At 46.7% G+C, this 21,620-nt stretch overlaps 1 protein-coding gene across 1 annotated transcript; it reads left to right on the top strand.

Moving 5' to 3' along the window:
• The first annotated feature begins 317 nt into the window (after window positions 1-317).
• Window positions 318-20,568, top strand: lima1a (LIM domain and actin binding 1a). The gene is made up of 12 exons (XM_041946363.1): window positions 318-412; window positions 684-1,145; window positions 2,803-2,988; window positions 3,912-3,957; window positions 7,370-7,849; window positions 15,131-15,194; window positions 16,642-16,733; window positions 17,711-17,776; window positions 17,914-17,965; window positions 18,307-18,371; window positions 18,465-18,598; window positions 18,860-20,568. The coding sequence occupies exons 3-12, from the start codon at window positions 2,864-2,866 to the stop codon at window positions 19,920-19,922; spliced, it is 2,187 nt and encodes a 728-aa protein (XP_041802297.1). The 5' UTR covers window positions 318-412; window positions 684-1,145; window positions 2,803-2,863; the 3' UTR covers window positions 19,923-20,568.
• Window positions 20,569-21,620: the final 1,052 nt, after the last annotated feature.

Below are 21,620 nucleotides of genomic sequence, written 5' to 3' on the forward strand. Positions count from 1 at the left end.
GACACATGAAGACACTTTGGACTCCAGGAAATTGTGATTTCCTAAAAAGTCTAATAATACATAAAATATCAATTCAGTATTTCAAGTTTATTGTTACACGTCTGTCATATTTTAAAGCACTAATGACAAAGACAACTGTAAAAATAGCTGAAATCATTATTTTCAAGGAAATATTATATATATATATTGTCCTGTGTTCCTGTTTACCCAGAATGCATCAGACCACTTAAAGCGTAGTTGTTTTTTTTAAACAATACACACATGCCTGCATGTAGGTCGAAACAGGTTTTGCTTGCTGGGATCACCTCCGGCTGGTGAAACACAGACTGGACTCTGACATGAAGTGAGATTCTGCCTTTTCACTCCTCTGTGTTTCCACAGAGCTTCAGTGCTGAGCTGCAGTGGACGCAAAGTAAGAAGACACTGAATGTTTGGTTCGCTCTCTCTTCATTTGTCAAACTGCAGAAGCCTCATCATGGCTTTTTATAGTGAACATTTTGGAGTATATTTTTGCACAGAACAGGATCTTTTAAGAGCCAGCAGGACTCATTACAGCAAGAAAAACCTGTTTCAGTGTACATGTGATTATGTGAGTGTTGATCTTTGTCATTTTCACACTGGTTATTATTTCTCTTTGTGTCTTCTTCTTCTTCTTCCTCTTCTTCCTCTTCTTCTTCTTTCAGTGGAGTCAGCCAGGATTTGGAATGAGTCACATCCTCTGAAGTCCTGACCTTGTGAGAAGAGTCTGCAATCCACTCAGCTTCCAGGAATCCAGTGTGGACTCCCCCCTCCCCCTCTCCTCAGTGTGGGATTCCCCTCCTCCTCCTCCTCCCCCCTCTCCCTGCCGCTTGCCCGCCATGTCGTTGCACGCCGGCCTCGCTGGCTACTCGTCTCACATGCCTCCAGGCTGCCCTGCGCTCGCACTGAACGCTGCTGATTGGCCGGGAGGGAGAGAGCTCGTACCTGCCAGGTGGAGGTGCACGCTGCTTCGTTATTGGCTGTCGTGAGTTAAATGGGAGTGGTGGGACTCCTCCTACTTCCCCGTCTACTCAAAAGCACTGGTGGCAGCAGCTGAGGAGTGAAAAGAGAAGGAAATACAAGCAGTGGACAAGCGTCAGGGAGTGAGACAGCAGGAGTAGTCACAGGTAGGTCGTTTTAAAATGTTCTGTTCTACTCTTTACTTGATAATGTGGAAAAAAGGCCTTTTAGTCTAAAACAGAGCTTCTTCACTGTGTGTTTCTTTGAAGTTTGGAATCAAGCATCCATCTGTTTAAAAAGCTGAAATCAGGCTCCTCCTCGTCGTCGTCTTTCCACCTCGGTGATGGACGTTGATTCTGTGCTTCAGGATAGTTCCTTTGGTGCCTTTGACACATGACTTCAAAACTCAGCTTTGCATGATCTGCATCAGTTTTACATGCTGCTTTGTTTGTAATCTCAACCTTGTGACAGAGACCTGAATCATAGACAGGAGAGAGTCACTGTCATCCGTCGTTTCTGTTTCAAATGTGAGGATTTGCTGCTTGTTTTAGAACTTTTGACATTCGAAGATCTCACTTTGGGAAATGTTGCCGTGCATTTTCACATTACTCTGACATGCTATACTGTTGGTCAGCAATGATAATAATGCTTAGTTGCTGCCTTAAAAAGTGAGCAACAGTTCCCAGATGTTTGTGGTTGTACAAATGAACAGTCAGTCCTTATTAGGCAACATCCTCACAGTGTGTGATAACGAATCATTAAAGTCATTTTATGCCATAAATTTGATGGTTTCGGCTTCTCATGTGAGAATTTGCTGGTTCCCTTGTCTTTTAACTGATAGAAAATGTAACATCTTGATAAGATCTCTGAAGGCGTCACCTTGGAATAGATTCTGTTGGGCGTTTGCACTACTTTCTGATGTTCTGCAGACCAAAAGATAATCAAATAATTCCTTCGTTGGAGCATTAATGTAGTATTTTTACATTAAATAACTCCATCACATCATCAGTTACATTTCTGCCATGTTAACAGTCCAGCTGCAGGGAAGAGTTAACAAAGGAGACAGTGTTGTAGAAATTAACGAGTCTTAACTAGGCAACATACCACAATAGTCCACCTGCTGAGTGACGTCGAGCCGATGAGTCGGGAGCCTGGAGGCTCTGCCGTCACCGGCCCGCTCGTCGACCTCATTGTTTAATTCATGCGGAGCGTGTATAACTCACAGATGACAGTTATTTGCTGTAAGCTGACGGTGCTGCTGCGTGTGTCGGCTTGCCCTCGGCCTCGAGGCTGTGAAGCTGCAGGAGAGGCGTGCAGGTAGAGACGTGTGTGTGTGTGTGTGAAAGTGTGTATACAGGAGAGTTTTTGTGTGTTGTCTTGTCTGCCGGTAGTCGCCCTGGAGGCTCAGAGCAGTGTCACACAGGGAACAGATGGTCAATGGCTGCGTGACGCGCTCTATTGACTTTCTGACTCAGACACGGCGGCCGGTCGGTGCTGCAGCGCCGATGATGACACACAGTCAAATATGTAGTCTGGCTGAATGTATTGATTTCTGGGTGAGGTTTTGCACTGATAGAGAAGCCTAACTGGCACATCTGAGCTGAAGCCTGTGCTTATCTGTGCACATGTGTGAAGAACAGAGGCAAGCATGACGTTTATTTAGCAGTTTGAGGAGGATGTTACAAGAATTTCACTATACAGGAAGGATTTCTTCTGTTCTGCTTAAACTCTCCAGTTTTCCAGCTGCAGAACTGCAAACCAGCATTTTACCACCAGGTCTTATTTGCTCTGGTTTTGTTTTCTCCGTCTGTTTGCGTCCCACAGTTACGACGTGCGTTCCTGGCAAGCCGACAAAACAGATCGATCGCTCAGACGCGCAGCAAAGATGGCCTCCGTCGCTCCATTCAGCCGCAGGCAGTGGGCGTCCCAGTCGCTGAGGGTCACCGCCAAGGAACTTTCGATCGTCTCCACCCGGGGTAAAAACAACGCCATCGCAGAGCGCTTCTCCAAGTAGGTCTTACCTGAGCTCACTGTGCCTCTCTGCCTTCCGGCACGAGTTTAATAATTTACCAGCAGCCACTCAGCAGATAAGTCTTTTTTCATCCGTCACCTCGCGATGCTGTCTCCTCTGCGTCTCCTCAGAGATGAGGTCACGGGTCTGCCTCACAGCACTTTCTCGCCACTCAGCTGTTTTCAGTTTCCTCTTTCACGTCAAAATGAGATTATCACGCCATCAGCCCCGACCAGTTGCTCCGGACGAGCTCATGTCACAGACTTTACTGAGTAAAACTGAGGTGAATTCACTTCACGACCATCCAGGTGAAACGCAACATATCAAGTTACTCATTGAGAACTGAGAAGGTGGTTGTTTGGGAGGATGTCTCCTCTCTGCACTTCCTCCATCTGACCACTAGGAGTTGGTGCTGCTCTGTTTGTGGGCAGTGAACATGCAGTTCACAGTGCTGTTCTTCCTCCCTGAGCATAAGAAATGCAGCTTGTTTCAGGATGTTTCTGATCACCTTTCACATGAAATAACATTAAAACAGCAAAACGTCAGGACTTTGAATACAAATCCTGCAACATATGAAGGTAACAACAAAACAAATATATAATGTATGCACATAAAACACACAATTTTCTTGAGTTAAAACCTGAGACTTTGTGAGACAATAGAGTTTAGATTGTCTTTGGAAGCAGATGTGGACAAAGCATTGAACCCACTTGTCACTTCCTGTGTCTCCTCTGTGTGACCCAGTGTGGGCTGAGGACTTTCCGTCCAGATTTACTGTCACACATGAAATCATGTAGGAGTATTTCATATTAATTTCCTGTGTGTGGAGCAGCTGCTTTTGCTTCCTGCTCAGTTTGTGATGATGATATGACTGTGAAATGTTCTCGCATTCACTGACTTTAACTTGTCTCCTTGTCCTCAGGTACCAGATGGCAGCAGAGGAAGGCAATGCAGAGAAGAAGAAAGCGGTGCGTACCTTATTCAGTCTGATACATGTCTGCTGTGTGCACACAGATTGAAGTGAAAGTACTGCATTCAAGATTTGACTTCAGTAAAGTTATATTAGTATAGTAAAAGTACTGAAGGTATCAGAAGTGAGAGTACTCATTAAAGGATAACTTTAGTTTTTTACAACCTGGACCTTATTTGTAGCATTAAATACGACCATTTACTCCCCCAGACAACTTTGGTGGCATTTGGAGTCGTTTTGAAGAAATTAGCCCCAGAGGAGCGGCGCGTATATCCGTATAATGCGAGTACTCGGGGCATCCATGCGCAGCCTCTATATAACGCATAATCTGCAGAAACTCGTTCATATTCCAATATTTAGTTCTGATATGCTGGTGCTATTCCCCTCTGAGCCGGCGGTCGGCTAGTTTAGCTGTAGTTTGGCACAGCTATGGTTCGTTATTGCGTATTCGTAGCCGACCGCCGTAGAGTCAGCCGTGTTGTGGCCGGCTGCTCGCAGCGCCCGGCGTTCGGTAATGACATCATCCACGTCAGAGGTAGTTGTCTAGAGATGCCGGATGTTGATAACATGCCACCACGGGCTCAGAGGGGAATAGCACCAGCATATCAGAACTAAATATTGGAATATGAACGAGTTTCTGCAGATTATGTGTTATATAGAGGCTGCGCATGGATGCCCCGAGTACTCGCATTATACGGATATACGCGCCGCTCCTCTGGGGCTAATTTCTTCAAAACGACTCCAAATGCCACCAAAGTTGTCTGGGGGAGTAAATGGGCGTATTTAATGTACAAATAAGGTCCAGGTTGTAAAAAACCAAAGTTATCTTTTAACCTATCCGTGTTTTGCACCCTGATAAAATGCTCTTCTCTCAGAACTTCACTGACATCATCACTCGCTCTGCGTGAAGTTACATCTTCATCATTCACATGAGTACATGGAGTTTGGTGATCTCACATAAATCCCATAATATCTTTGCAGAATTTCAACCTGAGTGTCGCAACAAAACCCCTGTGTTGGTATACAAAGCCTGCATTTTATAAGAACGCATCATATTTTATAAGATGATCGTATTTGTAAGCAATGTATATCATCAGAGTTGTACCATAAAATGGAAATATTCAAGTAAAGTACCTCAAAATCGTACTGAAGTACAGTTCTTGAGTAACTCTACTTAGTTGCACGCGTCCTGTATGGAGCTGCTAGCTTTGCTCGTGCTGCGGTTTCAGGCCAGAAGAAGCTTCATTTAGAGATGTTCAGGTGAGATACCTGTTGCTCAGCACTGAGCAGCGTCTCCACCCACTCCAGCAGGTGAGCCGTATTATCATGTTTTATCATGCAGCAGTGGTAACAGGACGCCTCCGTCCCACCTGATCTGTGTGAGGGGGGTGGAGGAGTGGTTTCAAGTAATATATGGATGGATCGCTAAGATGTTTGGTACAGGCTGTATGTGACACCCCCCCCCCCCCCAGATGGATTTTAATTCTGAATTGATGAAATGTAATTTTGCTCTGGCGCTATCTGGTACTTTTATTTAATTTATTCCTTCAAAGCTAATGACCTTCCCGTTAACCTCAGCTGTACTTTGTCCAGTGCTAGCAAATGTTAGCATGCTAACACATTAAACATTGTACCTGGTAAACATCAATATGCGAACATGTTAGCGTTCTTCACAGAGCTGCTAGCGTGGCTGCTGTGTCTCTGGTTACATCTCAGTTATTCTTAATGCGGCACGTTCTGCAGAATCTGATGGTTATTGACTCGTTCGTGGCTTTTCTTTGTTTGACTGTTACTTCTAACGTCAGATAGAAGTGACAGTCATGAAGGCTTATCAGACGATTATTATTTATCCAGGTTTAGTGTTTGTGAAAAGTTGTTTTGTAGCTGTTAAGGTTTCCAGCACACACTCCCTTTACCTTTTTCTCATTTCCTGGACTTATTTTCCCTTTTTCCCTCACTGACGGTCTCTGTTTCTGATTTTCTCGGCCTCCCCGCCCCTCACCCGTCACCCCTCACCCCCTGCACTCCCTCTCTGTTTCCTTTCCTCTGTGTTGTAGGGGGTGGGCTTGTTACTTCATGCTGCTCTGATCACTTCTCAAGACTCTCACATCTGGGACGGCTTGTTGCATTTGCAGCTGGTCAGCAGACGCTCGACACACACACACACACACACACACACTTTGACACACAAACGGCAGCTGGACGTCCGGGACTTCAGCCTCTTCCTCAGGTTTTTACCCTCTACTTTGACAGTCTGTTCTGGATGCAGCAGATCCAGGTTTCCAGGCTGAACGCCGTCCGGCTCTTTGTCTTTCTCTGCGGTTTCTGTTTCTTCGCTTTACTTCTCTCCTCCTCACGTAGCTGAAAGTGTTTGCTTGCATGAATGCTCTGATGTGTGTGTGTGTGCGTGTGTGTGTGTGGACAGTGTTGTATTTCGCGTTTCTAGCTTCATTCAGCAGTTGGAGGTGGTGCGAGTCCAACACTGGATTCATTGAACAAACTAAAACCAGATTCAGAGGGCAGCTAGCATCCCTCAGTGCGTCTCAGAAAAAGTGAGTCATCATATTTAAAGTGTTGATGTGTGACTGTTTGTGTGGCTGGCAGAGTTCGTCTCTCACTGTTTAAATACAGACAAAGTCTCTCTCATGTGCCGTTACACTGGACGTCTGCAGGACGGGAGGCGTTTAAACACCTTTTACTAACGAGTCGGAAATTAATCAGCGTCTATTTCACTGTAATATGTGAAGGTTCGGTTTGGACTGTTGATCAGACAGAACGCCTCGACTTCAGTCGGGCATATTTTAATGGACTTTTTCTCCTTTCTGATGTTTTATTCACAGTAAAATAATTGATCAATCAGCTCACTCAGTCCGTCCAGGTGCAGTCTTCTTTGTCTTGTAGATCTACAGCCTGCTGAGTTGGAGCTGGTTCATTCGTTTGTTTTAAACTAAAAAAATAATCAGCAGCACTTTGATAATTGATGAAATCATTTTTCAAACAGACATTTGGTGGTTCCAGCTTCTCAAACGTGATAATTTGATGCTATTTCATGATGAATATCTTTCAGTGACAAACAATTTAGAGTTCCAGACCTGCATCTGAACTGGGACCAGCTGAGTCTTCGCAGATCTTTCTAGATACAGTGGAGTTTTATTTGAATTGTTTGATTTATCTGAATTTCTACAACTTTATGATTTCAGGTTGAGTATTTTTATGTCGACAGCGTGATGTGTGTAGAGCTGAAAGGAGAGATGGGCCGATTCGGTGCTGCTGTTGGTATTCATGAGATTTGGTGACAAAAACACAGAATAAATAAACCTTATCTTTGAACCAAGCCTGGGATCCTGGATTAAAATGCTGAGCTGATCTCTTGGTGTAAATAACAGCTGAGTGCTTATGTTTCCCCGCAGGTTGCAGAACCTCCACCCTCCACCGTGTGCAGCGGGAATCTGAGTGTTTTAAAGAAACGCTGGGAGCAGCAGCAGCAGCAGCAGCAGCAGCAGCAGCGGCCGTCCAGCCACAGACCCAAACCTCAAGCCGCACCCTGCAGCCCTGCCGACCCTCAGACCCACGTCAGTCCATCAGCAGGCCCCAAACCTGCGCCCACATCACACATCAAGAACCACTCGGACACCCTGAAAACCGCCACGCTCTCTCAAGACCAGGATACCGAGCTGGAGACACAGGTTCACTCTGAGACCAGCGAGAGCAGCTCCGAGCAGGCGCCGTCAGCTCAGCTGGGTCCGACCGACATGGAGGCGAAGCCCAGCAGAGATTCAGAGGAGCAGGATGGAGCACCGGCAGCTGAAGTACCCGACTCCGAGAAGCCCAGCGTTCCTCTGAACAGCCTCAAGATGATGTTTGAGAAGGGAGAGAACCTGACCAGCAAGGTGAGTCTTTCTCTTCCCAGCGACGGTGACGCCATCTTCCCGTCAGGTGGAAACAGGATCACGTGTTTTAGAGTCCATCAGGTGTTTGGTTTCTCTTCTTCGTGTGTGACTTCTCCAACGTTTGGATTTTTGTTCAGGAGTTAATGAGTCGTAAATGAACATTTTTAAAAAAGGATCACGATTAGTTTCAGTCAAGAGGTCAGATCCCTTCAGTGCTGTCACGCTGCAAGTCACATGGTGCAGCCTCAGTTCGCCATCCTTCACCCCAACACACACACACACGCACACACACTCTCAGCTGACTTGCACGTCCTCTCGACGAGCATCGTTGGAGCTCTGCCTCAAGCGCTCCGGGCAGCAGGATGTTTTTTTGTTGCAGATGAAAGTCGACGCGTTTAACTTCCAGTCATGCATCTGCTCGAGGCGTGTAAAACGTAAAGTGCTCATGCTCGAGGTGTGACACGTTAACAATGGCCGCGCTGTGTTTCCCCAGCACAGAGCGCCCATTTATGACAGGAAGAGAACATTACAGGCCATTACGAGGCTTTCAGAAGCGTGCTGATGCTTTATGATTCGGTGTGCTTAAACAGCCGGCAGAACGCAGCTAACCGGTCAGCTGGACGTAGCCTTACTGATCAATTTCTATCAAATGTTTGATGTACTTTGCACTCCCTGCACCATAAATAATTGATCAGAAAAGAATGGCAGCGGGGTCGTTAAAGCTGCTGAACTCAAGATGTTAACGATGAATCACATGACTTGTGTCTGAAAGGGTTCGCTTGCTGTGAGAAACCCACAAATTGTCCTCGCTCAGCTCCACTGACGGGAGTAAAGACAAAAGAAATGTGAAACTGAACCTGTGAGCGGCAGGTATGAGGCGTTCAGCGAGCGGGCGGCAGCCACGCCTCCGAGACTTTCTGCTCGTCCATTCCTGTAAGTGTTTCCTCTGATGAGCTGGAACAAGTCTGCCAGGCGACAGGCTCAAACGTCACACATCACCAATCAGGCGTTGCATGAGGATGATGGTTATCCATATTTTTCTTACTGTCGACAAATAGTCCGTCTTTCAGTGCTTCCCGACTTAGACCCTGGTGCCACTGGTTTCCACTGGGGGCATTTCATTTTATTTACAATCAAACAACAAGGTACTGCAGTTTTTAAAGGGGTACTTTGATATTTTGAGAAATGCATTGATTCACTTTTTTGCTGAGAATCAGATGAGAAAATAGACACCACTCACATGTCTGTACAGCAAATGCAGAGCTACAGCCAGCAGCCTGTTAGCTTAGCTTATCGTTAAGACGGGAAACAATTGGAAACAGCTTGCCTGGCTCAATCCAAAGGTAACGAAATCCACCTAAAGCCCATTAATTAACATGGTGTATCTTGTTTGTTTAATCTGCACTAAAGCCCAACTGTAAAAATAAGTTGTGGTTTTACTGGGAGTTATGTACTTGACAGTCCTTGTGCTAAGCTAACCAGCTGCTGGATGTAGCTTCGTATTAACTGTACAGCTTTGAGAGCAGCATCTGTCTTCTCATCTAATCTAAGTGGATGAGCGTCGTTCCCAGAATGCTCCTTTAACCCTCTATGGTACGCACTATGACCCCAGCTGGTAAAAAAATGTTTGGGGTGGTTTTTGTCTTAAAATAAACCAAGTAAACATAATGAAGAGACATTTTCAAAAAATCTTATTTTTTTTTAGTAGTTTTTAGGGTTCGTTGCCATGTGGCAACACCATACCTTAATGGAAAGTAATGAAAACAAGAGAGTTTTGTTTAAAATTGTATATAACCTTTATTTTAAATCTCATGTTATAGTATAAACGATCCCCAGTGGCCTGAACAACAACGTTTAATTCGAATACATGTACTGTGCTTTTGGAGTAACTGATTTGGCTTGTTGATGGCCATCTTTGCCTTCCTGCTTGTGAAAACTGATGAAGCAGTTCGTCTCAGTGGTGGGGCACAGGTAGACGTCGCACTTTGTGCACTGAACTCTGACAGTCCCAGTGCAGCCTGGGTATTTGCACCAGCCCTTTTTCGGCATGACGTGATCTGTGTTGTCCTGATGCACAGCTGCTGGTGGCACTGGTGCAATGGGACCTCTGTTCCTCTTCCTGGCCTCACTATGCTGGGACGGTCTTCCCCTCTTCTTTAGGGCTTTCCTCTCCAACATGCCAGGCTAGCAATCCATAATGGTACGGTGTTGCCATATATTTTAACTTTTTCTATTATATATTGATCGAGTACAGTTCAGGAAACTACATAATAATGAACTTAACTCGTCTATTGTTGAGTGTATATTTTTTTCCCCGTTGAAAAACTTCAAAAAACACTTTTTTTTGTTGAATTTTTAGGAGTCAAATGGTGAGGCTCCTCCCGTCGATGACGTCTGCAGAAAAGGGTTTCAAAACGGCCTCCAGAAAGTCGTTTGACAAATTAAAACACTGCTGTTGGTTTCCTTAAAACCCCCCCTCGTTTTTAGTGCATCATAATTTGGGATGTATTATCTGTGTGTAAAAGGCTTAAAAGGGGGTTGTTGCCATGTGGCGACGCTGTGCCATAGAGGGTTAACAGGAGTAAATGTTGTATTTGTTGGGAACTATTTTCAGCTGTGGATTAATACACATTTTTGTGACCCACTGCGGCGTTGGAGCTCACTGATGTGTTTTTAATCATTCTTCAACAACAATGGAGCTCCATGGCACAGAGGAATAAGACATATGAGGCTCTGCATAAACAGATAACGCTTGTTTGTAGGATTAAGTCATTGTTGGTTTTGGTCTTTTCATGGGATTTGTTGAGAATGAGAAAAATAGAAAAAGTCACCAGACTTATTCTTTAACTGAGATCCAGGGATCCAGTACCAACAAAGGAGTGTTTCTTGGCAAAAAAAGAGAGACCTGTAGTCAGAAAACATTAAAAAATCTGCTGTTACAAGACTTTGTTTTCCATCGCTTTCAACTCGACGCCCATGTGGGCTTTTAAACCGTGAGATCAAGGAGCACAATGGGGAGTTGGGGAGTCTTTTATAGCTATACAGCCTGTCGCTGCAGAGTCGAGGGGTCTTTACAATGGCGTCCACTGTACAGGCGAGGCCGGGCCTTCTGCTCCTCCTTTGTGGAGCTCCCCTCCACAGGACAGATGATGTCATGGTGCAGGCTGGTAGGCTCATGACTGCAGACAGCTGATCTGCACTCTGCGCCTCCTCAGACCCTCACCCCTAAGGCCATCTGAGCTCTCCTCCTCCTCCTCCTCCCCACTTCATCAATCATCCCTGTTGTCCACTTCTCTGCTCCTTCTATCTCTTCTGTTTTCTCTCTCCACCCTCCTCCTCCTCCTCCTGCTTATCATCAAAGACCCCGACCTCCACTCTCTCCTTTAGGGACGGCGGTGACTGTCGATCCACAACTCTGGTCTAGACTGAAATATCTGAACAACTATTGGATGGATTGCCATGAAATTTTCCTCACACAGACCTGTGTGATCTCCTGACTTTTCCTCTAGCGCCACCAAGAGGTTGACATCTGTCGTTCTGAGTGAAGTTTTCATGTCGCACCATCATCAAGTCGAAAATTTTAATCTGTCTAATAATTTGATTCATGACCAAATATGTGAAAAACAATCCGATCAGCCTCGGCTGCACTCAATAATAGCAAATAATAGCATGCTAGCATGCTAAACAAAGACTGATCATGGTAAATAATACACCTGCAAAACATGAGTATGTTAGCATGCTAACATTCTCACCATGACAATGCTATGTTAGCATTTAGCTTAAAACTGTGCTCAGTGGAGCCTCAAAGAGCTGCCAGCACGGCTGTAGACCCCCCCCCCCCCCAGCCCACATCTGAATAACCCCCTCTCCATTCACTCCCCTCCAAGGGGCGGGTGGAGCGCGCAGCCATGAGGCAATCTGAAATTAATTGACCCTCACCCTGCTTGCCTAGCCAACCCCTCCCTCCCTCCCACACACACACCGCCCAGCTCAGCTCAGCCCCACCTACCCCCCCCTCACTCCCACTGTCACCCCCTGCACCAGCTGCTCCTCCACCGCCCTCCTGTCCCAGATGACTCCACCCGTTTGCCTGCCGCTTTATTCAGAGGCCGGGGGACCATGACAAAAAAAAAAATTCACACACACACACACACACACACACGCACAGATGGGTAAGGGGCTAACACCATGGCACACTTTGCCTCCCGTCCTGTCACCAGCCCCACCTTCATCCGGCCGCACCCCCCTTTGAACACCTGCTCCCTGTCGCCTCTCCTGCTCCCACCCAGTCTGTGTTCCCCCCTCCTCCTCCTCCTCCTCTTCCCCCTAAACCATCTCCAGAGGCCCTACCCCACATCTCCCCTGTCATAAGCCAGACTGGGCTGCTCTGCTCAGTCTGTGTCTCTGCTCACTGCCGGATTCACTCACTCGATCAGACTCCCCGCGAACCGGCTTCACCTCCGACTCTCCGCCGACTCTTCGTCCCCCGTGGCCTCTTCTCCGTTCGCCTGCACGAGAGGTATCTGTGGTGTTTCATTCAGACGTTCGTGCGGCGTCTCTTGCTTTCTTTGTTTAGACTCTGAACAGGTTTCTGTCTGCTCACGGTCTACTTTTACCTTCGGTAAGAGTCGCTGCAGCTGAAAGAGGTCTTTTAGACGTGGCTGTGAAGTCCCGCTAATGAAAACCGCTTCTCAGAGGCCACTTCATGGGCTAACTCTCCTCTGTCAGCTCACTCTCAGCAGCATTGTGTGGCCTCGGTTGGGGATATTACCTTCTTTAAAGGCTATTAACTGGTGCTGAAGGTACCTTACTCTTCTGTCTTTGTTTTGGTGAAGCTGGATGTAAGAACAGGGTGTTGTCTTTGTGTGTGTGTGTGTGTGTGTGTGTGTGAGGTGGGTTCAGGGACAGGGTGGAGTCATAAGGGGAACTGCAAGTCAGTCTTAATGAAAGCTTTAATAGTATCAGGATTAGCGGCAGATTCTTTGTCTCGCCTGCTGATCCAGCCTCCTGAGACCCAGCCTGGCCTCGTACGGCCCGGCCGCTTGTTTACATCCCGCTCACCCCAACGTGTTTACGCCCCCACAGACACACACACTCATGCAAACCAGTCTCAGACACCCCCTCTCCTTCAACGCTGCGCCTCCGGTTCGTGGAGGATGATGCACCCTCGGGGATAGACCCATTATTCTGATGATGGTTTCCTTTGTTGGGATTTTTCTTTAATGCCAGACGCAAGCCCCCCCACACACATGCGATTTGCTGTGTGTTGTCATACATGTGTATAATTTATGAGGAACACACTCCTGACTCAGACTCTCAGATGACATCATCTGTGATAGCGTGGCTCATCACACTCACCTGATCGATATTAGCAACGGATCAAAAGACTACGTCTGTGAAAGGTGTCGCTCGTGGAGCGATCCACAGAGAATTGGCACATGACCTCTCAGCTCGACGCCCCGTTTGAGCATCTTTCAGCTCATTGTTTTGGTTTTACAGCCGCAGCTTCACAGTTTCGGCCCACTGTCATTACTCTGAATACTTGTGCTACAGCTGTACGCTGTCTGCTCAGTGCCAGGCAGCACAGGAAGATAGCAACTAGCTGGTGAACATAGTGCAGCATTTAGCAGCTAATGAGCTAATGATACTTTTCTGAGGAGCTGGTGGAGACCAAACTCAGAGCTGAAAGTATTTAACTTGCATTCATCAGATGGACATGAACACGACTTCAGATTAATTATAATGTTGCTCCGAGACTGTTGGATGTTTGCAAAGACGTTCACCATATCGACATCACAGGTGATATGTTAGTGTTGTGTTTACAGCTTGTTCTTGTGTCCCAAGTGGACAACAATCGGTTATTAGTTCCTTAAAGGTTGTAGTATGTAGTAAAAAATGAGTAGATAGATATTAATACATGAACAAAAATAGTGCTGGTTCATATTCTCTTTTTTTCTTACTGTCAACAATTCCCATGAAAAGACCAAACCCACAATCTCAGACACAAACCTGCTGGTTCAGTAGGATCAGCAATCGAACAGGAGGAAATGATGCATTTGTTGGGGACTATTTTCAGCGAAGGATTAATACACGTTTGGTGGGATTGTGTCCATGTTAGCAGTAATAGAGCGGGGGTAAAACAGTGGAGTTGTGTGGATCAGATGATCAAAATATATCAATACAATAAGAAGAACGTCTCATCCTTGAAGTCGAGGCTCTGAGAAGCAGGCGGCTGTGTGTTTGTGTTGTTGCAGCAGAGAACCACACTTCACGCAACAGCTGATGAGTATTTACTCGTCTGAACTGTACTTGTTGTTTGACCTCTGCTTTGGTTTCTCTTGTGAAATATTTCCCGACTTGTCCTGCTGCAGCCTGCAGACGCTCAGAGCTCGGCTTCATCAGGTGTGTGAGCGCGGAAACGACCTGGCACCGCATCAGACGCAGGAGGAGAGCTGCACCTCTTGGATAGTTTAGGAGTAAATGTAAATCTATGGAACAGGTGTTGGAGCGAAGGTGCAGGCGAGTCGCTTGTGCTCTTTACAGACTGAATGCTAAATGTGTAGAGGCGTCAGTCGCCGTCTGACCCGTTGTGTAATCTGTGCTTTAAGCGACTGGAGGAGGACGATGTGTGCCCGCTTGTTGGAAGGCGGCACTGGCACGCCCGTCGGTGGGAGTGGTTTGACCGCGTCTGGAGAGCGAGACGAGTCCGCTAATGTGACTTCAACACATCAGCAAAATATATTCCTCTTAAAATAAAAGTTCCCTTAATTCTGCGGGATGATGGCTCTCAGGATCGGATCCCCCGAGGCCGAGTTTAAAGACGAGATCCTGTTTGAATGAGAATGTTTTTATAGCTAAAACAAAAAAACAGAAGGTCTGAAGTTTTAGTGTAAAACCTCTTCAGAGATGATGAATGATCACTTGAGTTTGGTTTGTTTTGGCTGGCGGCTGTGGACAGACGGAGTGTCTGTCTGAGGCTCCGTCTCTGAGCTCATAAGGGGATTAAAGTGGTTTGGACTGGACGGACACACACACACACACACACACACACACACACACACACACTCTTTACCTCGGTGATTCTCCCTCCTCTTCACTGTGATCTTCCTGATCGACGGTGTTGCTTCCAGCCCGTCTGCTCTGCTGGTTGAGACATGTGAGCATCAGATGGTTCAGTGTGTGTGCCGGAGTGTGTGTTCATAGGTCATGCTGCTTTATTGCCTTGTGTGTGTGTTTGTTTTCTGCACTTCGCTGACGGTCTGTGAATGGTTGTTTTTGCAGGTGTCCAGAGAGCAAACGAGTGGAGGAAACGGTAACACTGCCAGCATGGAGCAGCTACTAGGAGGTACGTATGTGTCCTGTCTTTCTTGACAGTTTATGTGTTTGATCAGAGAAATGAAAAGAAACGAGGGGATGAACAGATTGAGAAGGACATGAAACAAATGGCCGTACTCAAGTCAGGGACAAATACCACTCTAGGAAAGTCCATACAAACAAGGTTTTATACAGCCCTGTGGCCACCACAGTGCCCCATACTTCAATTCAATTTTCACCTTTTTAATGTTTCCAGCTAAGTTTTATTGTGGAAAACCCTCAGAAACAGCATCTGTGTATGATTTCCAGTGGTGCTGCTTCTACCTGCTAATAACATATACAAGTATTTTGTACTGAGAGTACAGTTATGTACAGTTATTTGGCCTTCGCTCTCATCGATCTTGTTTCCAGCCACGTCAGGCAGCTGTTTTCAGTGAAAAGTCTCAACGAACACCAGCAAACAGCAGACAGACAGTCAGCTGGCGCACACAGAGGAGCATCACGGTGGAGCTTTCTTTTTTTTTTCAGCTGTGTTGGACTTTCATTCATCAGGTGACCACAAACGTCACCTGAAACGACTGCCAGTGCTGCTCCAGGTTCAAATACGCAGCCGCTGACTGTTAATGCAGAGTTTGACTGATTTTCAGGCCTGAAAACAAACACTGACAAACTTTTGATATGATGAATTTATTAGCAATCATCATCCTTCATTCAGAGTTGTGTTTGTGTCACCTGACACCTCTCCTCAGCTCTGTTTTCAGTCTCTGCTCACACCTGAATAAAATATCTGGCTCTTTAGCTGCTAAATGCTCCGCTGTGTTCATCAGCTAGTCTCTGGTCTGTCTGCTGTTTGCTGCCCAGCAGGCAGCCAACTGTACAGCTGCATGATGCCGACGAGACCTGACCCGAAACAGTCCGGCGATGACTCTGTGGCTTCATCACGCCGACTGGCCCCTCTCTAAGTAGTCCTGTGATCCTGAGTTAAAACAGCTGCTCTAATGGTCTTATTTTACACGAACACGTCCAGCATTGTTCTCTGGTATTTTCCAATCGGCCACAAACATGGCGAGTGTCGTCCTGCCTTCCTCTGGATGGATCGCATCCTTCTCAGAAGTGACGACACGGACTGTGGTAGAAGCGCTGCGATCAGCAGACAGGAAGAGACAAGGCCCCGTTTCCCCTCCACACTGCAGACGACTCCTGACCTCATGTTCCTGTCCACAGCCTGCATGACTAACCGGCACACTCTGCACTCAGTCTGAACTGGGATGGGTGGAAAAAAATAAACCCCCAGCAGAGCGGTTGTCAGAATTCACCAAATGTCCCCGACAAATACTGGACTGTAAAAAAAAGACGACGTTAAAAACAAAATGTGTGTTGTTTTGAAAGCTGCAGCCTCAGATGTGATGTGCTGAACAAACACAAGCTGTGCTGGAGCTCTAATCTGCACATTCTCACCATTGTGCGTGTCCTACCAGATGGTCTCGCCGAGTCCACTCCTCTCCGGGACAGGATGGCCCTCTACCAAGCTGCCGTCTCCAAACAGGAAGTCCCTCCCACCTCTGTCAGTGTGAGTACGCCTGTCAATCATCCTCCAGAGCGACGTTTCACTCCAGCAGTTTTCTGCAGACGTGTTGCCTCCAGTTTTTGTTACTAGCAGTGGTGGGAAGTACTCAGATCTTCTACTTAAGTCAAAGTAGAAATACTCTATTACAAGTTCTGCATTCAAAACTTCACTTAAAGGCCAAAAATATCAGCATCACACTTAAAGTCCTGAAACTGAAAGTGCTCATCGTGCAGAATGTTTATTATAGCACTCAGTTCTAATTCTTGATGTATTTATGTGTTCGTCCTTTTAATATTACAGCTGGTAATTTGGAGCTAAATCAGAGAATTGACTTAATTTCCACCACTGCCTATGAAAATATTATAATATACTATATTATTAATATATTCACTGCTGTGAACTCTTCATCTCTGTTTGGAAGCTTCATTCTTCATGTGTTTAGAGGCGGTTGTGCAGCAGAGAGCAGCCGGCAGCACCTGTGTAATATTCATGTTGTGTATGTTCAGGTGTTCATAGATCTGAGTGTGATGCTGCAGGTTCACTGTGGCGTGTTGCTGCGTCGACCGTGTCTCCTGAATTGGCAAACATCTCCTGAAGGAGGAAATAAAGGCTAATCTAATACCCTGTAGGCACCCAACATGTCTAGAGTGTGGGTGTGGACGAGCACTGGCAGGGTTGAACCAATGACAAACGAGTTTCATTAAAGGAATCGTAGGATCCAGCGCTCCTGGATCTCCACCCACACTCAGATGTTCTTAATGTCGCTTGTGAATCATGACACCAAATCGCTTTGCTGCTTTACCTTCCTGAGGTGGCTGAGGTGTCTTTAACATTAAACACCACCTCTCTGACTCTGGACAGGAGGCGGCCATGATGCCTCCTCACAGTCACGTGATCAGTGATGAATGTTCGTCCCGCTCTGTGGATCAAATGTGTTGTGCTTTGTTAGTGAACTTCCTGTCGTGTTTCCTGTCTCTCAGACTGATCAGCTGGACACTTTCAGCGGGAAGCAGAAGGAGAACGTTCCTCCGTGCACTCTGGACATGGTGAGGAGCGCCTTTGTCAGGCTACGCGATGTCACTTCCTGTTCCCGCGTGGTTCATTTGTAAAGCCTGCCATGTAAAAAAAAATTACAGTTTTTGATGAATATCAGGATTGATTTTGTTCTCTTCTCTTATTACAGAGTCCAGAGTCTGAACCAAGCAGCAGGAAAGGTTTCACCTCAGAGAGCAACGGTAATTTACTTTCCACGTCTTCGTATGACTCGACATGATAGGAATGTTCTCCTCTAATGAGAGACTTGGCAATTGGACCATCATTAGAGTGGATGTTTGGGTGTAGCGGGTGGAAAAAGAAGCCTGGAGTCGATTATTGTAAATGTGACATACAGAGGATCCAGTCTGGAGGAGTCGTCTTTGAGTGAAATCTGCGTTTTCTAAACTGCTTGTGCTGCTTCAGTTTGGATTCCTGAGCAGCCGCGTGTCAGTGTGTTGTATTAAACGTGGAAGTGGCTCCATCTAGTGTTCAGAACACGTCACTGCCTCTTTCTTACACTGGTCGTTCTGTGATCCTGCAGGTTCTGCCACCGGCACCCCTGCATCGTCCAATCAGAGAGACTCTTCTCAGCTCAAGACTTCCAAAGTGAGTCCGCACAGAGACGCTTTTCATGCACAAACATGTCTGCTGTGTGCTGATTCATGAACTGTGTGTGTGTGTGTGTGTGTGTGTGTGCAGAGCTTCCGCCTGCCTGTGAGGGAGACCTGTGTGTCGTGTCTGAAGACGGTTTATCCTCTGGAGAGGCTGGTGGCCAATCAGCACGTCTACCACAGCTCCTGCTTCCGCTGCTCGCACTGCAACACCAAACTGAGGTGAGGACGGACAGACAGTTCACTGAGGACGGCTACAGTCCACCTCTCGTCTTCTGTCACCTTCTTTCCTCATGTGGTCATCCAGGAATGAAATGTTGGCCCATTTATGATTCACATATATACTACACCACACCTTCAAATCCATGTGCTGAGCAGGAATATTCAGCTTCAGCTCATCAGAAGAACGTTTGCAGCTTGATGCTCTGACAGATTAGAATTTCTCAGCTAATCACGTCTTTTCTCTCGTTTCTCTGCGCTCAGTCTGGGGAACTACGCCTCCCTGCACAACAACGTCTACTGCAAGCCGCACTTCTGCCAGCTCTTCAAGGCCAAAGGCAACTATGACGAAGGCTTCGGCCATCGGCCCCACAAAGAGCTGTGGGAGAGCAAAGGGGAGAGCGGAGACGCCTCCCCTCAGACCAAGCCGAGGGTCCAGAGCCCGGCCCCGGCCTCGGACGTGGACGGCCCCAGCGTGGAGGACTCCCCGCTAGCTAAGGTCAATGTGCTGACAGCCACTATGGAGGCTCTGGGTCAGGGGTCGTCGGAGAAGGCCGACCGACCCACCGAGACCCGCAGGCTGAAAATCTCCTGGCCGCCACGATCAGAGCTGGAGGACGCGACCGGCCGCGGCGGAGCCACGACAACCACGGACGGGGGCTCCGCCAGCAAGCCCGTACGCCCCAAGTGGCCCCCAGAGGAGGACTCCCCCTCCTCGGCCCCTGAACAGGCCAGAGAGACACCCTGCCTGCGCCGGAGCTCCTCCCTGAAGGAGCGCAGCATGCCCTTCACGCTGGCAGGACAGGCCGGCAACAGTCCCGCTCCTGAGGCCAGAAAACCGAGTCCGCCGCCCCCTGCGGAGGAGCGACGGCTCAGCCCTGAACCCTCCAGCATGGAGCTGCAGCTCGGCGGCCAGTCGTCAGACAGCCAAACCCCCACTGAAGACAGCTGTGTGGACGTTCACACCAGCTCAGGAGAGGAGGAGCAGGAGGGCGAGATGAAGAGCGAGAACACGCCGGACCATCACGTCACCAAAGAGGAAGACGACACTGGAGATGAACAACCTGGGCAGGAGGAGGAGGAGATGGAGGAGGAGGAGGATGTGTGTGTGTTGGAGGAAGAGATGCCTCCTCTGAAACAGCAGGAGGCGCCAACGGACATCCCGTCTCCTGAAGGAGAGGTGGAGGCCAGCCGGTCGTCCCAGGATGTGGGCTTCTGGGACAGCGAGGAGGTGGATGATAAGGAGGAGCAGGAGGTGCTGACGGTGGAGGAAATGATCAAACGGAACCGATACTACGAGGACGAAGAGGAGGAAGAGGACGTATAAAGCGATCGTTGTGGTCTCGGCCAACAGACGACAGCCGCGGACGCTTCAGACGTCCTGCCGTTCCTTTTTTAGATGTTTTCTTCTTCTCCTGTTGAAAGACAGTCGCTGCAGCGTCTAGTGTGAACTCTACTGAACTCTTCGTGCCTCTTTGAACACTTTCTGAAACCTTTCAAGCCATTCCGACAGATTACAGCGCTGTGCTGTCTGCTGGGGAACGTGACGCTCTGACGTCGCGCGGTTTTTAAAATGATGCCCCACATCATGTTTTTAGAACAGAATGTCTGAAGGTCGTGACGCAGAATCAGTTTTATTTTTGTCTACATGACTTTTGTAATTTTCTATCTTCACTGAATGCTAATCTGCTGTCCTGAGTATCAGTTACACGGTCACTAATGTCACTAATCGGCCTCTTAATCCGTTTCAGAAAAGAAAGGCCAGCACTTTGATCTGTGACCATTTTTCAAATAATCTGTCGCGTTGCCATTCTGTACATTCATTCATGTACATGTTAAAAAAAAAAACCTTTTATGTTCCTTTGTTTTCCATTTTCAAGAGTTACAACTGGATCTGAAAAATGTTGTACTGTTGTTTTTAAACCAGAGGACCAAATATCTTAGATTGCTACTGTTTAAATAAATTGTTATATACAAAATGTTTCGTGTCATTATTAAATGTGGGTTTAGTTACACTGAGCAACGATCCCAGACGTGATTATGAGCAGAAAGTCGACATGAATGCGATTTATAAGTCCAAAAATCATAATTACGATATTCAGATCTAGCATGAACGCACCATTAGTCACAGTGGTGCTTTGTGCTAAATGCTAACATAGCATGCTAACATACTGACTATAACAGTGTTAACATGCTGTTTAGTTGGTGTAATTGTTTACGATGTATATCATCTTAGATTAGCGTGCTAGCATGCTAACACTTCCTAGTTTCAAGTTAATTTTGAATAAACTAAAAACTACTAAACGCAAAGTAAAGCTGAGGCTGATGGGAAGGTCGTGAGTTCTGCAGGTTTTTGGTCTCAGTGCTGCACAAACTGAAATTTTGAGCGGGTGAATAATGAAGGAATCAGCACAGTTCTGAACGTCTGAACCAAAAATCACATCAATCCCGTCAATAATTCACTCAAGACCACAAGTGAACCTCAAGGTGGCGCTACAAGAAAAGACCACAGGTCACTACAGCTGTTCAGTGATGATGATGAAGGATCCTCGTTTACACTTTCAGGGATCAAAGTCGCCCACCAACAGCAGTGTGACTAAAAAGCACCACTTTCCAAAAAGTAATCCATTAGGAAGGAGATGCAAGTTCAAATTAATATCTTCATTAATGGTTCACAATATATATAATTTACTCATGCTTTAGAAATGTATTCTAAGCAACAACTTTTTGGGTTGCCAGATTGAGGAAAAATCCCCCCTTTTAGCTCTTCACAAGCCTCTAATAGACCGAAACCTTCACCAAACTCCATTAATTAATAACTTAATTACATGTTTCACCACAGATTTGACTCAGAAAATGTGAGACCCACAAGAATTTTTTTTTTGTGCATTACCCACATTTCTAACAGCATCATCACCAAATAAATAATAAAAAGCAGCCAGAGGGATCTTTCACAATCTAATCATAGTTATTCTTAGACTGACATAATAACCCTTCATGCAGGGTAACTTATCAGAAAGTGGTA

Source organism: Chelmon rostratus, chromosome 10, assembly GCF_017976325.1.
Source record: "Chelmon rostratus isolate fCheRos1 chromosome 10, fCheRos1.pri, whole genome shotgun sequence".
NCBI classification, from domain to species: domain Eukaryota; kingdom Metazoa; phylum Chordata; class Actinopteri; order Chaetodontiformes; family Chaetodontidae; genus Chelmon; species Chelmon rostratus.